The sequence below is a fragment of the Leopardus geoffroyi genome, chromosome A3 (assembly GCF_018350155.1).
Source record: "Leopardus geoffroyi isolate Oge1 chromosome A3, O.geoffroyi_Oge1_pat1.0, whole genome shotgun sequence".
Lineage (NCBI taxonomy): Eukaryota > Metazoa > Chordata > Mammalia > Carnivora > Felidae > Leopardus > Leopardus geoffroyi.
Window position 1 is genome coordinate 349179 of NC_059336.1, and position 19617 is coordinate 368795.

Sequence of the window (19617 nt, forward strand, 5' to 3'; positions counted from 1 at the left end):
TGACGAGTGGATCCCAGCCACTGACAAGAGCCCCGAGTTGCAGCAGAGATGGCGGGGCCTCAGCGGCTGGCCGTGCTGTGTGGGGCCAGAAACCCACCTCTGGCCCTGCCTTCGTTGCCGCCAGGCTCGAGGGTGTGTGGGCTCCTCTCGCTCCCCTCCAGACGGTGGGTCTGTGGCAGGCCGGCCTGGGTGTGGGTGTGTGGGACGCAGATGCTTGGGCTGCTGGGGGTGGGCTGCCGGGCACCCCCAGCCTTCCTCCCCCTCTTTCTTCCAGGGCTGGCTCTTGCCGCTTTCCTGCCTTCCTGATCTCCTTGGTCCCCCCCCCCCCCCCCACCACCAAAGACCATGTCATGGAAAAGCTTGCGGGGGCGTGGACAGGAAGTCACTGGGTGGGGGCCAGGCCAAGGGCAGGCAGATAAAGGCAGGAGGCTGTCCGAGGGGTGGCCAGGCACCAGGGACAGAGCACGGACATGGGGCCCAGAGGTCAGCAGGAGGGGCTTCTGCCCAAGCTGGTGAGTAGACCCCTCTCCCCATGTTCTGGGGCCCCCGCTCACCCATTCTAACATCCTTGTGCTGCGTGCTGGGAACCTGGCCTGGCCCTGCTTAGGAGGTAACCTGGGGCAGTGAGGCTGGGAACGTGCCATTCGGTCACACTGGGTCTTTCCAGAACAGAAATAGGGCAAACCGTTAATGAGGGTCCAGGCAGAGGCTAGGTTATTCCTCGGAGGGCCCCCCAGAGTCCAGCTAGGGGCTGACCAGCTCCCAGAGAATAACTCAGACCCACACACATACACCCACGTATCAACACCACGCACACACATCACACAGCAAATCCACAGGCACGTGTGCGTGTGCACAACGCAGCTGGAAGGAAAGGGCCCAGGTGCCCCCGCCCAACTCAGCCAGCCCCTGGGGGAGGACGAGTTCCTCCCGCTTCTTGAGGGTCGGTGGGGGCCTAGGGCAGAATCAGGAGACAGGAAGCCTGAACCAGAGGACCTGCCCTCTCAGGCTGTGGTCCCTTCGTCCAAGGCAACTTGGGGAAGCTAGGCCATGGGCTTGGTGGGGGGGGGCAGTTCTTGAGCCCATCTCCTGCTGGGTCCTGTTGGGGGCAGGGAGTAGAAGTAGGTCACCCTGCAAACGGCGCTGGGGGAGGGTCTTCAGGCTGCCAGAGAAAGGAGGGGACAATTCCTCTGGGCCTTGGGGCCTCTTAGTCCCAGAGATAGGACCAGAATCCAAGGTCCAAGACTTTCCTGGGAACCACAATCAACACAGCTTCTGGGCACATCGGGGGGTTCCAGTTGGGGCAGAAGGCGTGGGTGAGGCCCTCCAGGGATGGAGGAGCCCATCCCCAGGACACTCTCCGGTGGCCCTCATGGTGCCTTTCCAGGCATCTGGGCTCCTCCGGGCCCAGCAGAAGCTGAGGGGTGGGGGTGGGGGGGCAGGTGCCTGGGGGAGAAGTTGAGGAGAGCTGGGAAGACGGGGCTACAGCCGGGAGCCCATCCCACGCTGGTCCAGAAGCTCCCATGACATGGTGGGTGTCCTTCACCAGCTGCCCCCCCGGGCGGTGCCTCCAGGACTGTCCAACCTGAGAATGGTGTCTCCGGGGTCAATCTCAGGTTCGTCAGCCCGTGAGGTGCCACCCCTTTGCCAGCAGCGGCTGCCACAAAGGCGAGGAGCGATGCCCCCGGGGCCTGGCCGGAAGGGAAGCTTGGGGAGCCCCAGACCGGCATTAGGCACATCTGGTGGTCACGCTCAGTCGGGCAAGTCAGCCAGGTTGTCAGCAGTGGAGTCTGGGGGCTGCTACGGGCCTGGGGCAAGACTCCACCCCTCACGGGGCCTCAGCTGCCCCCCCCCGCCCCGCCCCCCACCGAACCGCAAGGTGCCCGGATTCCTGGCCGGGCTCGCTCGGGCTCAGCAGCCTGGAGCCGTGGGTTTGCTCTGAGCAGGACGGGAGGGAGCGGCAGATTCAGAGGCGCGAAGGGGCCCGGCGGGGGTTAGCGGGTGGGTTTTTAGCCGGCCTCGGGTAGAAGGGCAAGAAGGGGGTAATTCGCACATGGGGTTCACGAGGACCCACCTCTTTGGCCGCCACAGGACGGGGCCGGAGGAGGGGCTGAGCTGGGAGCGGTATCGGCCTCAGCAGCCACACGTCCGGGGTCGGCGCGCCGGTGGGTGGGCCTGGCTCCCGGCGCGGGTCCTCAGGCTCACCTCTCTGGTCACCGACCGGCCTCCAGGGGGCCGAGGATTGGCCCGCCGTCACGTGGCGGGGGTGGGGCTAGCGCTGGCCCCGCCCCCTCCGAGCCTCCCGCGCCCCCGCTGCGCCCCCGGGCCCCAGCGCCAGCGGAGCCGCCGAGCGAGCGTGGGGAGCCGGCCCGCGCGGCACCGCGCACCCGGACGGAGAGGGGCTGGGGTGGGGGGCCGGTGAGCGGAGTCCGCGGAGAAACGGTAGGAGCGGGGGTCCCTCTGCGGCAGGAGAGAGCCCGGCGTCCGGGGCTGCGAGCGGCCGTGCGCTCGCCGGGTGGGGCCGCGCCGGGGACCCCTGCAGACCCGGACGCCCCGGTTCCCCCGTGTCCTGTCCGCGGCCCGTGGCCGCTCGAGCTGCTCTCGCGGAGTCGCTGCCGCGGTCTTCCTGAGCGGGAGTGAGTCCCCCCGCCTGGCCCTCGGCGCCCCGGGTCCCCAGACCCCTGCCCCCGCCGCGGGGGGCCACGTCCCGCCACTTCCCGGTCGCCCCCGCCCGCTTCCTCCCCGCTTCCAGTGGTGACGGTGACCGGCGCAGTCCACGGGCTTCCGGATGGGTGCCCAGCCATGGCCCGCTGGCCGTGCGTGCACCTGCTCCCGGCAGCCCGGCTTTGGTCAACAGCGAAAAACCGAAAAGCCACGACCTCAGCTAGCAAGGCCGTCGACCACTTGTGGTTGGTTCTAGGATGCATGCCATACAGCAGCTGAAGCAAACAAACCAAACCTACGTGGAGCCACGATGGAGTTTTCAAAAAACCTACACTGAAGGAAAACGCATGCTGAGTACAGCATGCTACAGTTGAGGCAAAATTTTAGAGGTCGCTAAAACCATGAATGAAATAGGCTTTATGGCTGCTGACACCGGTGGGCAGGGTTAGAACCACAGGCAGAAATAGACCGAAATTCTGGTGGCCACGGCTGGAAGGGGGACGCGGGGCTGGGGAGGGAGGCACAGGGCTTCACCGTCAGCTTTCCTTTTATGGAAAATCTAAATCAAACGGCTTCATATTTATGTCCAGAAGGAGGGTTTGTTTCAAGGTGTTTGTTAAATTACTTTTAGCATTTCTATGCTGCTTTTTTTCCAAGTATTTCTGCCTTGCTCTAAGACCAAGGGAACAGACGACCCAGTACCCTGACCCAAGGGGGGGGGGGGTCCCAGGTGTGAGGGACAGTCACTGAAAGGGTATGCAAGGTGACACTTGCGGCCGGGACCGGGTGGTCACACCCACGGGCCTCCTGGCTCAGGGTGGCCTCTCCCACCTAAAGCCAAGGCCCCTGGGCCACCCGCCCCACTGTGTGGGCCAGACGCGAACCCCCCAGGGACACACGTGCCCTGAGGCAGAGACCTCAATCTCCGAGATGAGGAGAGAGGCACAGTAGTAGTTGGAGTGGGGCCGGAAACCCCATGCTGTGACCTGCACACAGTCCAGGGGTGCCTGACGGGGCCCAGGCCACGCGCTGTTCTTGTCTGCCTGCCACCAAGGCGGTGTGGTGTGTGTGGGGGTGAAACTCTGAACCCCGTGGAGCCATGACGGCTGGAGGACCGGATGGGGGCTGGGGTGGAGGGTGGCCTTGCTGAGGAGACACCAGGATGCAGTGCCGGGTCACCACTGGCTCAGACACGACCCAGGAGGGAGGCACAGCAGCGTCCAGGCACGAGGACCCGAGTGCACTCCACGTTGATGCCCTGGGTGGGCGGGCACTGGGGTGACCTGGTCGGAACCGGGGGTGGGGGGGACACAGCACAGGCCCCGGGGACAGCGGGGGGGGGGGTGGCCAGCCTGCCCCAGGTGCCCCCACAGTCACCCTTTGCCTACCTTGTGCTACCCGCTGAGGGTTCGGGCCCAGGCCCGGCGTGCTGTTCCGGACTCCTGCAGCCCACCCCGTCCTGCCAGGCAGTTCTGTGATCTGCCGTCTGCGTGGGGGACAGGGGCGGTTCCAGGCTGAGGCGTTAGGAGTTACCAAGTCAGCCAGGTGGGAATGAGGGGACAGTGGAAGCACGGGCTCTCGGCCAGCGGCTTGCTGGGACATGTCCCAGGAGGGCCGCAGAAGCCACAGTCCGAGCCGCCCTGGGCTTACAGGACCCTCTCTTCACCCTATTTGTGGTATTTAGAAAATGGGAGGTGAAAAACAGAACCAAGGAGGGGCTTCTGTCCACACGTGGGCCAGGCAGGTGGGAGTGAGGTCCCTGCCCCCCCGGTGCAAGACCCCCCCCCCCCAAAAGAGGATGCCGCAGGGATCCTTAAATAAAACACACACCCGGTTTGCGGTGAAAACATTTATTTTACAACAGTTATCTTTATTTTAAGGTCAACATTCAGACATACGAAATGGAGATCATCACGGGACCCATCCTAACCCTCCAGCCTGGCCCTCAAGGGTGCACGTGGGAGCCGGGGTCAGGGGCACCTGCCCACCTCTGTGGGTTCCAGCAACAGGACAAAACCGGCGCATGGACGGCTGTTTCCATGCGTTTGTATTTAGTATTTAAAAACAATGTATATATACACGTGTCTATTCCAGAGCGAACTGCCTTCCCTCTCTTAGCTTGAAACATTGTCCCATTTCCTAGGGAAACAAAATCTGCGAAAGGTACTGCCTGTGGACCCTGAGCCCAGCCCCTTCCTGGAGGGTGGCCCCGTGTGGCCCCTGCTCCTTCCCAGTGGACCCCTCCCAAAGCAGACCTGTGGGCAGGAGACAGCATCCCCTCTAGAATGCATTTGTCACGGGCTGTATCCTATGCTTAGAAAACTGGTTTTAATGTTTCGAGGGAGGGAAGATTTCCAGCCACCTGGAGGTCCCAAAGGGTCACTCGCTGGAGTGTCAGGTGAGCACGAAGGGTGGGCCCCCAGAGACGGGGGTGGCACTGGGGGACGGTCCACCACGGTAGCCCTGGCACCCTACCTGGCCGTTCACACAAACCCTAGGGACACAAGTGGGTCGGTGTTCACTTCTGCGCACCCGGCGAAGGAGCCTACCTGCCTCCAAGACCCTGCTCTTGACCCAACTCACCAGGAAACCCAAGGCCGTTTTGGGGCCAGCTTTTATTGTACTTGTTGCCGCTGGACAGCAGCAGTCACGCCTGCCGCGGGATATATACATATTCACATATGTACACACACACACACACACACACACCCACTGCCCACACCTACAGCACAGACAACGCCAACCGTGCTCGTAAGGACAGTAAAAACGTAGCTTTCGCCAATTCCACAGGAGGGTTCACAACCAAAGTAACAAAAACAGGGCGGTCCTGTGTCACACGGGCTCACAGATCAGCGTGTTGAAAAAGGAATGAGGTCGCTCCTCCCACACCCTCACGTCCGTCCCTCTGGTGGGATCTGCCGAGAGCCGGGGGAGGCCGGGCAGGCCCCCCCCCCCCCCCCGCGGTGGGAGCCCGCGGGCAGGCGCCCACCCCACCAGCGTCTCCCAGACGGCCAGCGGGCACTCCTCCAGCAGGAGCTCACCCGACGGGCCCCCTGCCGTCAGAACTCGTGGGAACAGGCCTTTCCTGGAGCAGGAGCCTCGTGGCCACGCCTGGTGGTCAAGGGTGTGGAAACGCCACCTGCTCTAACCTCAGCACACTCTGGCTTCTTCTCCAGTGGGTCCCCATGGGTGCCAAACCGCGCTGACTGACCAGGGAACTAGGAAAGCTCACACGCCGAGCGGTCCTATCTAAAGCAGTTTGAAAACAGAACAAAGCCAAAGGAAGACAAGAGAAAGGAAAGAAGACCACATCACGGGGCAGGAACAGAACGCAAACACCAGCAGCCACCATCAGACGCCCCGCGAGTCTCCTGCGTGTTTCCTGCCATCCTGAAGCGGTCGCTGCTGCCAGGCCCCTGAGGGCATCTGGGCAAGCCCTGCGCTTTGTGGAACAGGACGAGCTCCAGCCCACACTGGCCAGGCGCTCTCTGGCCACACATGGCCTTGGCTCGAGGCGGGTGGGTGTGTGGGGGAGGGAAGCCGGGGAGGTAAGTGGAGGGGGGGAAGCAGGCGGTGGGGGGGAAGGCACAGGGGTTGTAGGGAGGGAGGAGAGGGAGAGGGAGAGGGAGGGGAGAGGGGGATGGGGGGCCCACGGGAAGGGAAGCGGGGGTGGGGTGGGGGTGTCCTAGAGCCAGGAGCTCTCACAGCTGCGCAGCAGGCAGGCAGTCGCCCCCATGTGGCCAGTGAACAGGGTGCCCCTCCAGACTCAGCAAGTGCACAGCAGGGAAACACACAGAACACTCCAGAAAAAGGGAACACGCCCAGGGCTGACAGTGAGCACAGCCGGGGGGCTCTCATTCAGAATCGCCAAGTCAGGGCCAGGCGGGGAGAACTCCAGGCCCCTGGGCAATCGTCACCGTCCTCACTGCCACGATTCACTTCGACTACACACATTCTTCAAAGGACTGGTCGGACAAACTTCCTGCCCGGCCCCTCTTGCAACACCCACCCACCGTGGCCCCCAGGACAGCGTCCCGTCCTGTGGCTGGAGGACACTTGGCGAGGGGCTCCCCAGATGCATGCGGTGGCCCCGGGGTTTTTTGAGCACAGAGGTGCATGGTCCCCTGCAGGTCCCAGCAGCAGAGGGGGAGGCTTTCTACCTTAAGTCCAGGCTTTGAAGTTAGTTCTTGGCCATTCTGGGGAAAAAACAGCTCCCAAAGGTATTTCCAGAACGTCACAAAGGCCGACCACAGCCTGCCTCTCAGGCTCCATTTCGCTGCCGTGTTGGGACTGGCAGAGAACAGCTCTGTGGTCTCACCTCCTCCCTGGTCCCAGAGCCGGCAATGACTTTCTTAGCCTTTTCCCGAGGTCAGATTTTAGCGAATTATTTCTAATTTAAAATCACAGTGCATACTTGCTCTCTCGTTGGACGTCTTCACAATCATTTTAATGGACAAAAAACAACAAAATGGGATCAAACACCTGCCCAGGGGCCTGGTACTGGCTCCGCCCTCACACGGCTGCTCTCCGAGCGCGTCCGCATTCTGTCCTCACACTGCTATCCCTCCAGCCACTTCCTGGCCAACAACAAGAACCTGCTCTCCTCAAGGCCCTGGGTGGCAGACAAGCGAGGGCCGCGCGGGCGGGCGGGAGGGGGGGGGGGGTGGAGGCGGCAGGCGGCAGGAGCACGACCTGGTACGTCTGAGCCGGCGTCGTCCTCGTCCTTCATCTGCAAATCCAGGACGCCTTCCGCGGCAGCCAAGCCCACGTGGGCCCCGTGGGTCTCCACCGGCCAGTGCAGGCCCAGCAGGGAGCCACAGCACATCTGGTGCTGCTGGGGGTGTGGGGCAACTCTCAACTCTGGGCCGGCACGGGCACATCATAACCCACGTCTCCTCAGGCCCCGCGGCAGGGGCGTCACCCACGAGTTCTGGGGCACAGACAAGACTGACTTCCAGCTCCACAAAAGGTGCTGCTCAACACAGCGGTTGAGAGGAGGATCCCACAGTCCGGCTGCTGGCTCACCGGCCAAGGGCACCAGGTGCACCTTCGGCCCAGGTGCTGCCTCCTCTGGGAACCTGACGTCTCTAGCGCCGCCTGAACCGTCAACGGCGGCCGAAGGGAACGGGCGAAGGAAGGAGGGTAGGAGCTCTGGGAAGCACAGAGAAGAGGGCTGTGCTCACCACTGTGCCTCCCAGAGCCGCTCGGCCCTGCTCCGCCAGCAGCCTGGGCCTGGACGGTCAGCCCCTCTGACAACAAACTGGCTCGCCATCACCACTTGTGGTTCTTCCAGGTCCAGAAAGGCCCACCAGGAGGCCCGGGCGGGCCTGAAGGAATGTGGAGGGTGACCCGAGGGGAGGGCAGGTGGCTGGAATGTGGCCGGGGCACAAGAGTGGGAGTGCGGAAGAACCGCGTCCCGCAGCCTGGCCAGGGACCCCGTGCCACGGAGACCCGGGCCGCACCCGGGCAGAAAACGCGATCTTGGGGTCGGCAGAGCCCGCGACACGTTCCACGACAAACTCACCCAAAGGAAAACCCAGCCACGAGGCCAAGCCACCAAGGCAAACGGCCCCGCACAAACCCACAGCACGAAAAGGCCACCAGCGCTGGGCGGAGGGAGGACGTGCCCAGCTCCTCCCAGGCAACGAACGCGTCCAGAGGCTCTGGCTGTGACCACACGGCTGGCTGGCGAGCACAGGACAGGGGACTGGACCTCACAGCTGCCGCCGGCCAGAACCCGCCTCTGGCCGCCACCAACACAGGGGAAGGAGCCACCCTTCCGGCCCCGGCCTGCCTGGCTGGGAGACCCTACGCAGCAGCCACGGCCGGTGCGGCCACTCGTGAGCCCCGAGACTGCTTCGGCGTCTGGTTCACGCGGCCACACCGCGGCGCGCCCACAACACAGACACACACGGAACGTGGCCCCAGACATGCTATTAAAAAAGGAGAGAACAGAAGAGGGGACCGTGGCTACTGCTTTAAATACTGCATGCGACGCACTTCACGTGTTGGGGGGCGACGGGCGGGCGGGCACAGAGGTGGGAAGGGCCCCGGCGGGCTGGCGGCTGCTCCTCCTCCGTGGCCAGGGCAGCCCCCTCCCCATCTCTGCGGCTACAGTTCATGATTCTAAGGGTGAAGTGGCCGGGTGCTGGGCTATCCTCTATCACAGCGGCTCCGGAACTTAGTTGAACCCGTCGGTGTGGTAGCTGGGGTGGGAGTCGGCCGTGAGCTGGGTGGTCTCTGTGGCGGACGCTGGCTGTATGACAATCGGCGTGTCTGCGGCCTCTGAAAAGCAAGCACGTGCGTGTTCATCGTGTGAGGGCGGAGCCTCGCCACCGGGCCTCCCGAGCGCACGTGTGACCCCCAACGACACCGTCCTCGTGACAAAGCTCCGTCGCCTGGCCGCTCCACCAGGGTCACAGGTCGGAGGGGAGAGGCTACCTGCGCACCTGCACCCAACGCAACCTTCCTCCGTCGCCTCAGGTCACCGCCAGCCCTCGGTCCCTCCCCACCTGCTGGGTCCCGTGGAACTTCGGCCGCTTCAGATCGCGGGTGGGGACAGCCCTCTGCGTCTGCTTTTACCTCAAGTGTCCACGTTCACACCTCAACAGTCCCAGCGACCACCACAAACACTGCGGCACCGTGTCAGTGCCCTCCTGTTTGACAAGACAGGTCGACACGGCTCAGGGCCCGGCCGGGCCCGGCCCGCCCCGCTCAGCGGCCCTCGGCGGGCACTCACCCCGCTCGTCCGACTGCAGCTGTGCCTCCAGGTCCTCGGGGGACACGTAGAAGCCGGCGTCCTCGCCCGCGGGCGCCCTGGGCTTGCACCTCCCACAGCAGCAGTTGAAGCAGCAGCAGAGGCAGCAGCAGCAGTAGCAGCAGGTGAGGAGGCCGCACACGACAAACAGCGCCTGCGCGGGTGGACGACAGGGGGCGCTGGCCACGCGGCCTCCGGGACCCCCGCCCCGCGGCCAGCCCGAGGCCGCGGGCCCAGACGCCCTTCGCGGCCCTTCACGGCCCGAGGAGCGGAGCGGGGACACCGAGAGACGGAGCTCCGTAAGCTTCTGGAAAGGGAGCCTACAGGGAGGGGCTACGGAGCTGACTGGCCAGCACCACGGCGCCTGGTGGCCGGGGCCGTCACACCCTCGGGCCTTCACGGGACACGGGTTGTGAGTCAAGTGAGGGAAAGGACAAGTGTTCAAAACAGAACCACCGGACAAAATGTCAAAAGTTCCTCAAGTCAGATTTCAAACACGTCCTCCCCCACGACGACAAAAACATCCGTCCAAAACGCGCCGGAAAAGCTCCCTTGCGAGGCCTGTCTCTGTAGGAACTTACTCGTCAGAGGACGTCCGCTCGGTGTCGGGCTCGCTCTGTGTGCCCTCGGCCCGTTGCACACAGGCAAGCGAGCCGGCCGCGTCCGCACGGGGCGGGGAGAAAGGCTGCCCCACACCGGGAACCGGGGCCCCCGAGCAGAGCCCCTGGACCGAACGGTCTGTGTGCGCCCGGACCCCCCGCCCCCCGCCCGTTCCGCTCACCTTGGCCCACCAGCTGGACAGCACAAAGTAGGTGTTCACGTTCTCCTCTCCAAACTGCTCGGCCACGTAGAGCCCCAGCGACCCGTACTTGTCGTAGATGTTTCTTTTTGTGGCGTCCGTCAGGATGGCGTGGGCGTTGTTGATCTCCTTGAACTTGTCTGCCGCCTCCGGGTTATCGGGGTTCTTGTCAGGGTGGTATTTCAAGGCAAGTTTTCTGCAAATCAAAACCATTTCTTTGTCCCTTATTTCACACACACACCCATCACAGGGCCCCGTGGAGGACACATTCATGCATCACCGCGGCACTTTCCACCTCTCCAGAGTTCCAGACTGTCAGATCCGGAGAAATCTCTGCAAACTGCCCGGCTCTGACCCTGACCCGGCCCCAGAGAAGAGGGTCCTGGGGTGAGGCTAACCCTGGGGGAGTGGCCGCAGGCACAGCCTGCGAGGGGGGTGGGGGAGGGAGGGCTCTTCCAACAGCTCCAAGGCAAACCCACTGCCGACCTCTAGTGTCCCAGCAGGCTAACTGCTCAGCTGCCCCACAAAGTGACTGCAAGCGAGGGGAGCACAACACGGGCCTGCTTTCCGTGCTCACGAATCACACGTGTGAGGAACACAAGAGACAACTAGCTGAGGGTGCGGACTCGTGGGGGGTTTGCCTCCTATGGCCTACTCTGCAGCTGTGCGTAAGTTCCACTGGGAGGGGACTACTGTCACTGTGCGGAGAAGAGCAAGTCATCGAGCATTCTAAAGCCCCGGCTACGGAGCAGGCTCAGACCTACTTCCCTCTGGACCTGGCTGCTCCAGGGCAGACCGTCTGTGTCACCCACAAAGTGTTATTTTGTTGCCGAGAAAATGTCAGTTGAGAGTAGTTGAGAGCTGTAGGCTACAAGGTGTGGTGGAACCGCCGCCAGCTTGACACGGGGTCAGCTCAGCCAGGGACAAACACTGGTTTCGGTAAGTGCAAGTCAAACCCCACGAGGTACGAGGTCCTCCCCGCGTGTGGCCTCTCACCGATAGGACTTTTTAATGTCATCTGAGGTTGCATTCTTGTCCAGCCCCAAAACATGGTAGAGTGATTCCCCAGAGGTAGAGAGTGAGCGCTGTCTCTGGTCTGCCATGGTAGGCCAATCTATAAGAAAAATGCGAAGAAAACATCAAAAAGTACAGAGATTCCAAGCACACCGCTGACACACTTTATTCCAGATGACTGTTCTAAGCAAAACATCATCACACTGCTAGTGGGGGCCAGGAGGTCCACAGACACAACACATCCAACTATGACATAAAGGGGTGTGAGGAGTGGGGCCAGAGGCAAAGTTAAAGTTGGTGATTGTGCCTGTGAAGGCGAGAACACGGCCACACCACAGAGACTGTGCAGAATTACATGTGTTTATTGTAATCTCCAGAGCAACCTCTAAATAAAGAAATGCAAAGTATAGCTATAAAGGCTAAAAGAAAAAGGGAAATGGGGCAGCTGGGTGGCTCAGTCAGTTAAGTGTCCGACTTCGGCTCAGGTCATGATCTCGCCACTTTGTGGTTCAAGCCCCGCGATGGGCTCTGTGCTGACAGCTCGGAGCCGCTCTGGAGCCTGCTTCGGATTCTGTGTCTCCTCCTCTCTCTGCCCCTCCCCTGCTCATGCTCTGTCTCTCTCTCTCAATAATAAATAAACGTTAAAAAAAAGAAAAAAAAGGAAAAAGGGAAATGAACTCTTTAGACTAAGAACTCCAATAAAAAGAAGAGACTGTCTCGAGGCGCCTGGGTGGCTCAGTCGCTTAAATGTCCAACTTTGGCTCAGGTCATGATCTCATGGTTCACGGGTTCAAGCCCCATGAGCTGTCAGCACAGAGCCTGGAGTCTGCTTCGGATTCTGTCTCCCTTTCTGCCCCTCCCCTACTCACACTCTGTCTCTCTCAGAAATGAATACACATTAAAAAAAAAAAAAAAAAAAAGATTGTCTCAATCCCTATCAAAATAACACCAGCATTCTTCACAAACCTAGAACAAACAATCCTAAAATTTGTATGGAACCAGAAAAGTCCCCGAACAGCCAAAGCAATCCTGAAAAAGAAAACCAAAGCTGGAGGCATCACAATCCCAGACTTGAAGATGTGTTACAAAGCTGTAATCAACAACACGGTATGGTAGTGGCATAAAAACAGACATTCAGATCAATGGAACAGAATAGAGAACCCAGAAATGGACCCACAAACGTATGGTCAACTGATCTTTGACAAAGCAGGAAAGAATATCCAATGGAATAAAGACAGTCTCTTCAGCAAGTGGTGCTGGGAAAACTGGACAGTGACATGCAGAAGAATGAACCTGGACCGCTTTCTTACACCAGACACAAAAATAAACTCAAAGTGGATGAAGGACCTAAATGTAAGACAGGAAGCCATCAAAACCCTCGAGGAGAAAGGAGGCAAAAACCTCTTTGACCTTGGCCGCAGCAACTTCTTACTCAACACGTCTCCGGAGGCAAGGGAAACAAAAGCAAAAATGAACTACTGGGACCTCATCAAGATAAAAAGCTTCTGCACAGGGAAGGAAACAATCAGCAAAACTAAATGGCAACCGACAGAACGGCAGAAGACTTTTGCAAACGACATATCAGATAAAGGGTTAGTATCCAAAATCTGTAAAGAACGTATCAAACTCAACACCCAAAACACAAATAATCCAGTGAAGAAATGGGCAAAAGACATGAATAGACACTTCTTCAAAGAAGACATCCAGATGGCCGACACATGAAAAAATGCTCAACATCACTCATCATCCAGGAAATACAAATCAAAACCACACTGAGATACCCCCTCACACTGGTCAGAATGGTTAACATTAACAACTCAGACAACAACAGATGTTGGCGAGGATGTAGATAAAGAGGAACCCTCTTGCACTGCTGGTGGGAATGCAAACTGATGCAGCCATTCTGGAAAACAGTGTGTAAGTTCCTCAAAAAATTAAAAACAGAACTACCCTACGACCCAGCAACTGCACTACTAGATATTTATCTAAGGGATACAGCTATGCTGTTTTGAAGGGGCACAAGCACCCCAATGTTTATAGCAGCACTATCGACAATAGCCAAAGTATGGAAACAGCCTAAATGTCCATTGACTGATGAATGGATAAAGAAAATGTGGTATATACATACAGTGGGATATTACTCAGAGATCAAAAAGAATGAAATCTTGCCGTTTGCAATAACGTGGATGGAACTAGAGTATATTATGCTAATAAGCAAAATTAGAGAAGACAAATATCATATGACCTCACTCAAGTGGAATTTGGAATTTAAGAAACACAACAGATGAACACAAGGGAAGGAAAAATAATATAAAAACAGGGAGGGAGAAAAACTGTAAGAGACTCTTAAATATGGAGAATAAACTGAGGGTTGCTGGAGGGGGTTGTGGGGTGGGGGGATGGGCTAAATGGGCAAGGGGCATTAGGGAGGACACTTGTTGGGATGAGCACTGGGTGTTATATGTAAGTGATGAATCACTAAATTCTACTCCTGAAATCATTATTACACCATATGCTACTAACTTGGAAGTAAATTTAAAAATTAAAAAAAAAAAAAAAAAAAAAAAAAAGGGAGAGACTGTCAGAATGGGTAAAACACAATGGGACTTGGGTGGCTCAGTCAGTTAAGCATCTGACTTCAGCTCAGGTCATGATCTCATAGTTCATGAGACTGAGCCCCACGTCAGGCTCTGTGCTAACAGTGTGGAGTCTGCTTGGGATTCTCTCTCCCTCTCCCCAACTTGCATGCACACGTCTTCTCTCTCAAAATAAATAAATGTTAAGAACGACAGAGTGTCAAAATACATCAAACAAGTACTGACAGAATTAAAAGGAGAAAGAGACAACCCACTGCTATAAAAATCTCAGCACCCCTCTCTCAGACACAGACAGAACAAACAACAACAACAAAGTAAAAATAGATGACCTGAAGAACACTACCGACCACCATCACCTAAATGACAGTTATGTGACCCTCAACATCTATAAACACACAGAAAAGAAAAAAAAAATCACCAATATACCACATGCTGGGCTCTAAAACAAATTTCAATAAATTTAAATCATGCAAAGTGTGCTCCCCGAGCTTAGCAGAATTAAGTTAGAAACTCAACACTAAGACCTCTGAGAAAACCTCAAGTATTTAACATCACCCAACACACTTCTAAACTAACATGCAGCTCAAAGAAATCATAATAATAGAACATATTTTGAACTAGATAATAAAATGTAACATGTGAGCCAAAACCTAAGATTCAGGCTTATAACGCTGGAAGCAAGCAGAGCAGACCCAAGGGAAATGGAAGGAAGGAAATATTAAAGAGCAGAAACCAACAAAATAAAAAACAGATAAGTGATAGAAAAATTTAGCAAAGACGAAAGTTGGCTCTTTGAAAACAATAAAATTAATAAACAACTGGCCAGACAAAAAAAAGAACAGAAATCAGTAACATGAGGAAGGAAAAAAAGAGGGGTCATCACTACAGACCCTACAAGCACAAAAAAGATAAGATTATAGACAACTTTATGCCAATAATTAGATGAAACGGACAAGTACCCTGAAAAATACAATTTACTAAAATTAACACAGGATGAAACAGAAAAATCTGAGTAGTCCTAAAAACATTAACAAAATTGAATCGGTAATAGAAAACCTTCCCACAAACAAAATTCCAGGCCCTGATGACTTTTCTAACAAATATTCAAGGAAGAAATGACATTAATGTTAGATAAACTTTTTCAAAAACAGAGGAAGAGGGATCTGCTCTTTACGTGTCTTAACCAGCATGACCTCACAAAGACATTACCAAAAAATCCCTCATAAACACAGATGCAAAAATCCTTAACAGAGTATTAGCAAATAGAATCTAATCAAGTAGAAATTATCCCAAGAATGCAAGCCTGATTTAACTTTCCAAAGAAACCAATGTAATCCACTACATTATAGAATAAATGAGACAAACCACATGATCATCTCAAGAGATTCAATCAAAGCATATGGCAAAGTTCAATACCAATTTATGATTTTAAAAATTCTCAGGAGATATTGGGAATAGAAGGAAACTTCCTCAGTCTGATAAAGGACATCTGACCAAAAGCCTACAGCTGATATGCTTAGGAGTGAAATACTGAATGGTTTCCCCTTAAGACCAGAATGTGACAAGGACGCCTGCTCTCAACATTGTCATAGGACCCTGAACACTGCAACAGGAAAAAAAGAAAAAAGAAAAAGACCTAAAACTGTCCCTATTCACAGATGACTTGGTTGTTTATATAGAAAATCCTAAGGAATCCACAAAAAACAAACAAAAACAAACAGAAAACCAACCAACCAACCAACAACTGAGAAGTGAAGTTAGCAAGATCACAGGATACTAATATGATATTTAAAACAACCATACTTTTGAGAGCAGTAAGCAATTGGAAAATATTATTACGTTCAAGTTTCATTTACAACAGCATCCAAAACGCTAAATTTTTTTAGGAGTCAGATTTAACAGAAGACATACAGGACCCTTACGCTGAAAATCACACATTGCCTAGAGAAACCAAAGATTTAAAAAAAATACAGATTTATAATGTTCATGCATCAGAAGAGTCAATACTGTTAAGATGCCAATCCTCTCCAAATTGATCTACAGATACAATACAATCTTAACTCTAATCCTAGCAGGCTCATTTGATAGAAATTGAGAAACCTATTTAAAAATTTGTATGGAAAAGCAAAGGGCATAACACTGACATACAGATGGTCAACAGCACATGAAAAGATGTTTGTCGCTGTTATTCAGAAATGCAAAATAAAATGAGATACTACTACATTTCTACCAGAAAGGCTTGTATTAAAAAGATGAGCTGTATCGGGGCACCTGGGTGGCTCAGCCGGTTAGCATCTTACTTCATCTCAGGTCCGTGATCTTACAGTTAGTTCGTGAGTTCGAGCCCCAGTCCCTCTGCTGTCAGTGCAGACACCGCTTGGGATCTTCTGTCCCCACCCCCTCTCTGCCTCTCCTCCACCTGCACTCTCTCTCTCTCTCTCTCAAAAATAAACAAACATTTAAGGGGCTCCTGGGTGGCTCAGTCGGTTAAACGTCTGACTTCGGCTCAGGTCATGATTTCACGGTTCGAGAGTTTGAACCCCGGGTCAGGCTCTGTGCTGACAGCTCAGAGCCTGGAGCCTGCTTTGGATTCTGTGTCTCCCTCTCTTCCTGCTCCTCCCCCACTCATGCTCTGTCTCTCTCTCTCCTTCAAAAATAAATTTTAAAAAATTAAAAAAAATTTTTTTAAATAAATAAATAAGCATTAAAAAAAAAAAAAAGATGAGCCGTATGAAGTAAGTTGGCAAGGATGTGAAGTAACATGAACTCTGCTGAAGACGTAAAACGCCACAACCCCTTCAGAAAACAGCTTGGTAGTGCCTTAAGAAGTCAAACACACACTTATCGTATGACCCAGCCACTCTACTGCTGGGTACGGTCTTACACATGCAAAATGAAAACGCAGGTCTACACAAAGACTTACACACCAATGGTCACAGCAGCTTTATTCCTGACAGCCAACATTTGGAAACAACCCAATGTCCATCGATAGGTGAATGGATCAACAGAAAGGGGTCTGTCCGTAGAGTGGATTACTGCTCAGCACGAAGGGAATGAGCCACAACCACCCTTAAAGCATGTTGCTGAGTGAAAGGGGTGAGACCTAACAGACGACGTAGGAGTCCCTTCTATGAAACCCTGGTAAATGCAAAGTACGCGAGGTTGCGTGAACACAGAGGCAGAGCGAGAGGTTGATTACAAGGACTCCAGGAAACACTGGAAAATTACCTGGCACACACTTGCCACAGGACCCAGCAGGTCTGCTCCTGGCTGATTTATGCAAAAGGAAAGGAAACACTGTTCACATAAAAACCTACACACAACATTCGGCGCAGTTTTACTCCTAACAGCCCCAAGCCAGAATTAGTCCAGATGTCCTTCAACCGAATGCTTAAAAAACTGGGGTGTGAATACACCATGTAATAAATACTACTTGGCAAACGAAAACAAAGTAACTGCTGTGAGAAGCTGGATGAGCCTCCCGGGAATGCCACTGAACACACAAAGCCGATCCCAAAAGGCTACACGGTGCATGACTGTACTTAACAGAACATTTTTGAAATGACACGACGTCAGAAATGGAAGGCAGACGGGTGGGTGCCAAGGGGTCAAGGATGGGAGGTGAGTGTGAGTACGAAGGCCAACACGGGGATGGCCAGTGGCACTGAGACCTCCAGCATTTTGAGTCTAGTGGCGCAAACACAAACCTATGCAGGCGAAACCACTGAACAGAGGTCACCATGCACACAAACGAGTAAAAGTAAAGATAGGGAAAGCTGAGTAAGATTGGTAGATCGTATCAACATCAGTATCCTGGTAATGATCTAAAACTACAGCTTGGAGGGGCACCTGGGTGGCTCAGTTGGTTGAGTGTCCTTCGACTCGGGTCATGATCTTACAGTCTGTGGGTCTGAGCCCCATGTCGGAATCTGTGCTGACAGCTCAGAGCCCGGAGCCTGTTTCGGATTCTGTGTCTCCTCCTCTCTCTGTCCCTCCCCCACTTTCTCTCACAAAAGCAAATAAAACATTTAAAAATTAAAACAAAACAAAACACTCATATTTTGGCAAAATATCACCACTGGTAAAAACCAGGCAAAGTGTTGGGGCGCCTGAGCGGCTCCGTCGGTCAAGTGTCCGACCGGCTCAGGTCATGATCTCGCGGTTCGTGGGTTTGAGTCCTGAGTCGGGCTGTGTGCTGACAGCTCAGAGCCTGGAGGCTGCTTCGGGTTCTGTGTCTTCCTCTCTCTCTGCCCCTCTCCCACTTGCGCTCTGTCTCTGTCTCTCAAAAATAAACGTTTAAAAAAATTAAAGAAAATATCTAACATTTAAAAAAAAGGGGGGGGGGAGCTTTCCAATCTCCCTACTCTGCCTCTGTGATAGGAGTAAGACGGGTCTAGGCAGCTCCCAGTGCCATCAAACACCTGCAACCCTGGCCTGAGACCAACCATCTGAAAAATCAAGGATGGACATAATTTTTAAACTCAATACTGATTTAATAATCTGTATGTGTGGGGCACCTGGGTGGCTCAGTCAAAACTCCGACTCTTGGTTTCAGCTCAGGTCACGATCTCATGGTTTCGTGAGTTCGAGCCCCACATCAGGCTCTGCACTGACAGTGTGGAGCCTGCTTGGGATTCTCTCTCTCCCTCTCTCTGCCCCTCCCCACTTGTGATGTCTCTAAAAATAAGTAAACTTAAAATAAATAAATAAATGTTCTGTCTCAAAAATAAACAACCATTTAAAAAAAATAATAAAGAATACATCAATGTAAGAGTCTGGGAAAAGTACTGCTCCTGCCTTCTACATGGAACTGTCTGGGGAGGACACACTTGAACAGAATGAGGAACCTGGGACAGGAGAGCGGTGTCATCTGGGCCTGTGGCAGGAGAAGTGACAGCAGGAGACACAAGCGCAGCTCCCACACCCCCTGCCCTCCTGTGGGCACCTAATTACCACACCTAATGCAAAGGTTAACGCTCACAACAGACAGGAGGGGGGTGCAGGGGCGGACGGCCCCAATGTGCCAGGTTCCTCGACTCCCTCCAGTGGCCGCCTGGAGCACCCACCGGGCTGGGTTCCTGGAGCGTGGCAGCCCCCAGGGGTCAGGCTTCCCCTCCCCTCACCAGTGGTATCACAGATGTGGAGACAGAAGTACAGACAGGTGAAGTCAGGATCTGAGCCCAAACCAAGGGCACCACACCCTGGCCTATGGACACCAGTTAAACCACCTCGCCCCTAGGCCCAAGGGATGATGGATGGTGTGCTGCTAAGGGCGGAAAATAAAACAAGTCTCACTGCCAAGAGAGAGATCATGGGTTCTGGAATCAGGATGTGAGGGTTCTAAGCCCAGCTCTGAAAGTTTCTAGCTGTGTGACCTCAGGCAAATCACTGCAGTTCTCTCACCTGTAGACCTCACCAGACTAGGTTAGCAAGGAGCCAAGAGACCCGCCAGGAGCAGGGTCTTTATTGATGCTGATGGAGCAGCATACTCTCAGCATCCAAGTCCGAGCCAGTACTGTCTTGCCTCGTTAGGCCACGTCAGAAGTACCACAGCACTGTCAAATCCAACTACTGCCCATAAGTAACTTCTTTGGTTTTTATTCTCAGGTACCCAACGCCTATTAAGTAGTTGGCCTCTAAACCCCCTTAAGTAACAGTTTCTGTCTACTCTCTCAAAATAGCTCTGGGCATACCTCTTTCACACTGTACTTTTCTTTTAAACACATTGAAGGTTTTTGGCAACCTTGTATCAAGCAAGTCTCCTTTCCAACAGCATTAGCTCATTT

At 54.8% G+C, this 19617-nt stretch overlaps 2 protein-coding genes across 5 annotated transcripts in view; one reads left to right on the forward strand and one right to left on the reverse strand.

The window, feature by feature from the left end:
* Positions 1-437: 437 nt before the first annotated feature.
* LOC123579767 (zinc finger protein ZIC 5-like) lies at positions 438-4787 on the forward strand. Its single transcript, XM_045443808.1, has 3 exons — positions 438-512; positions 2092-2442; positions 4545-4787. Exons 1-3 carry the CDS (start codon positions 471-473, stop codon positions 4785-4787), a joined length of 636 nt encoding a protein of 211 aa, XP_045299764.1. The 5' UTR covers positions 438-470.
* The window catches only part of DNAJC5 (DnaJ heat shock protein family (Hsp40) member C5), a 39224-nt gene continuing 24105 nt past the window's right edge, over positions 4499-19617 (reverse strand). The window contains exons 1-6 of one of the 4 annotated variants that reach the window (XR_006702976.1): positions 17060-17112; positions 11217-11334; positions 10203-10416; positions 9404-9575; positions 9247-9320; positions 8786-8949 (exon numbers count right to left, since the gene is read on the reverse strand). Coding sequence is in view for 3 of the 4 variants with exons in the window: in XM_045443886.1 (XP_045299842.1) it covers positions 8846-8949; positions 9404-9575; positions 10203-10416; positions 11217-11323 (597 nt within the window). In the remaining variant the exon portion in view is untranslated. Of the gene's footprint in view, positions 8950-9246; positions 9321-9403; positions 9576-10202; positions 10417-11216; positions 11335-17059; positions 17113-19617 lie in introns of those variants that run through there. The other 3 variants (XM_045443886.1, XM_045443887.1, XM_045443885.1) reach the window with 3 other exon arrangements.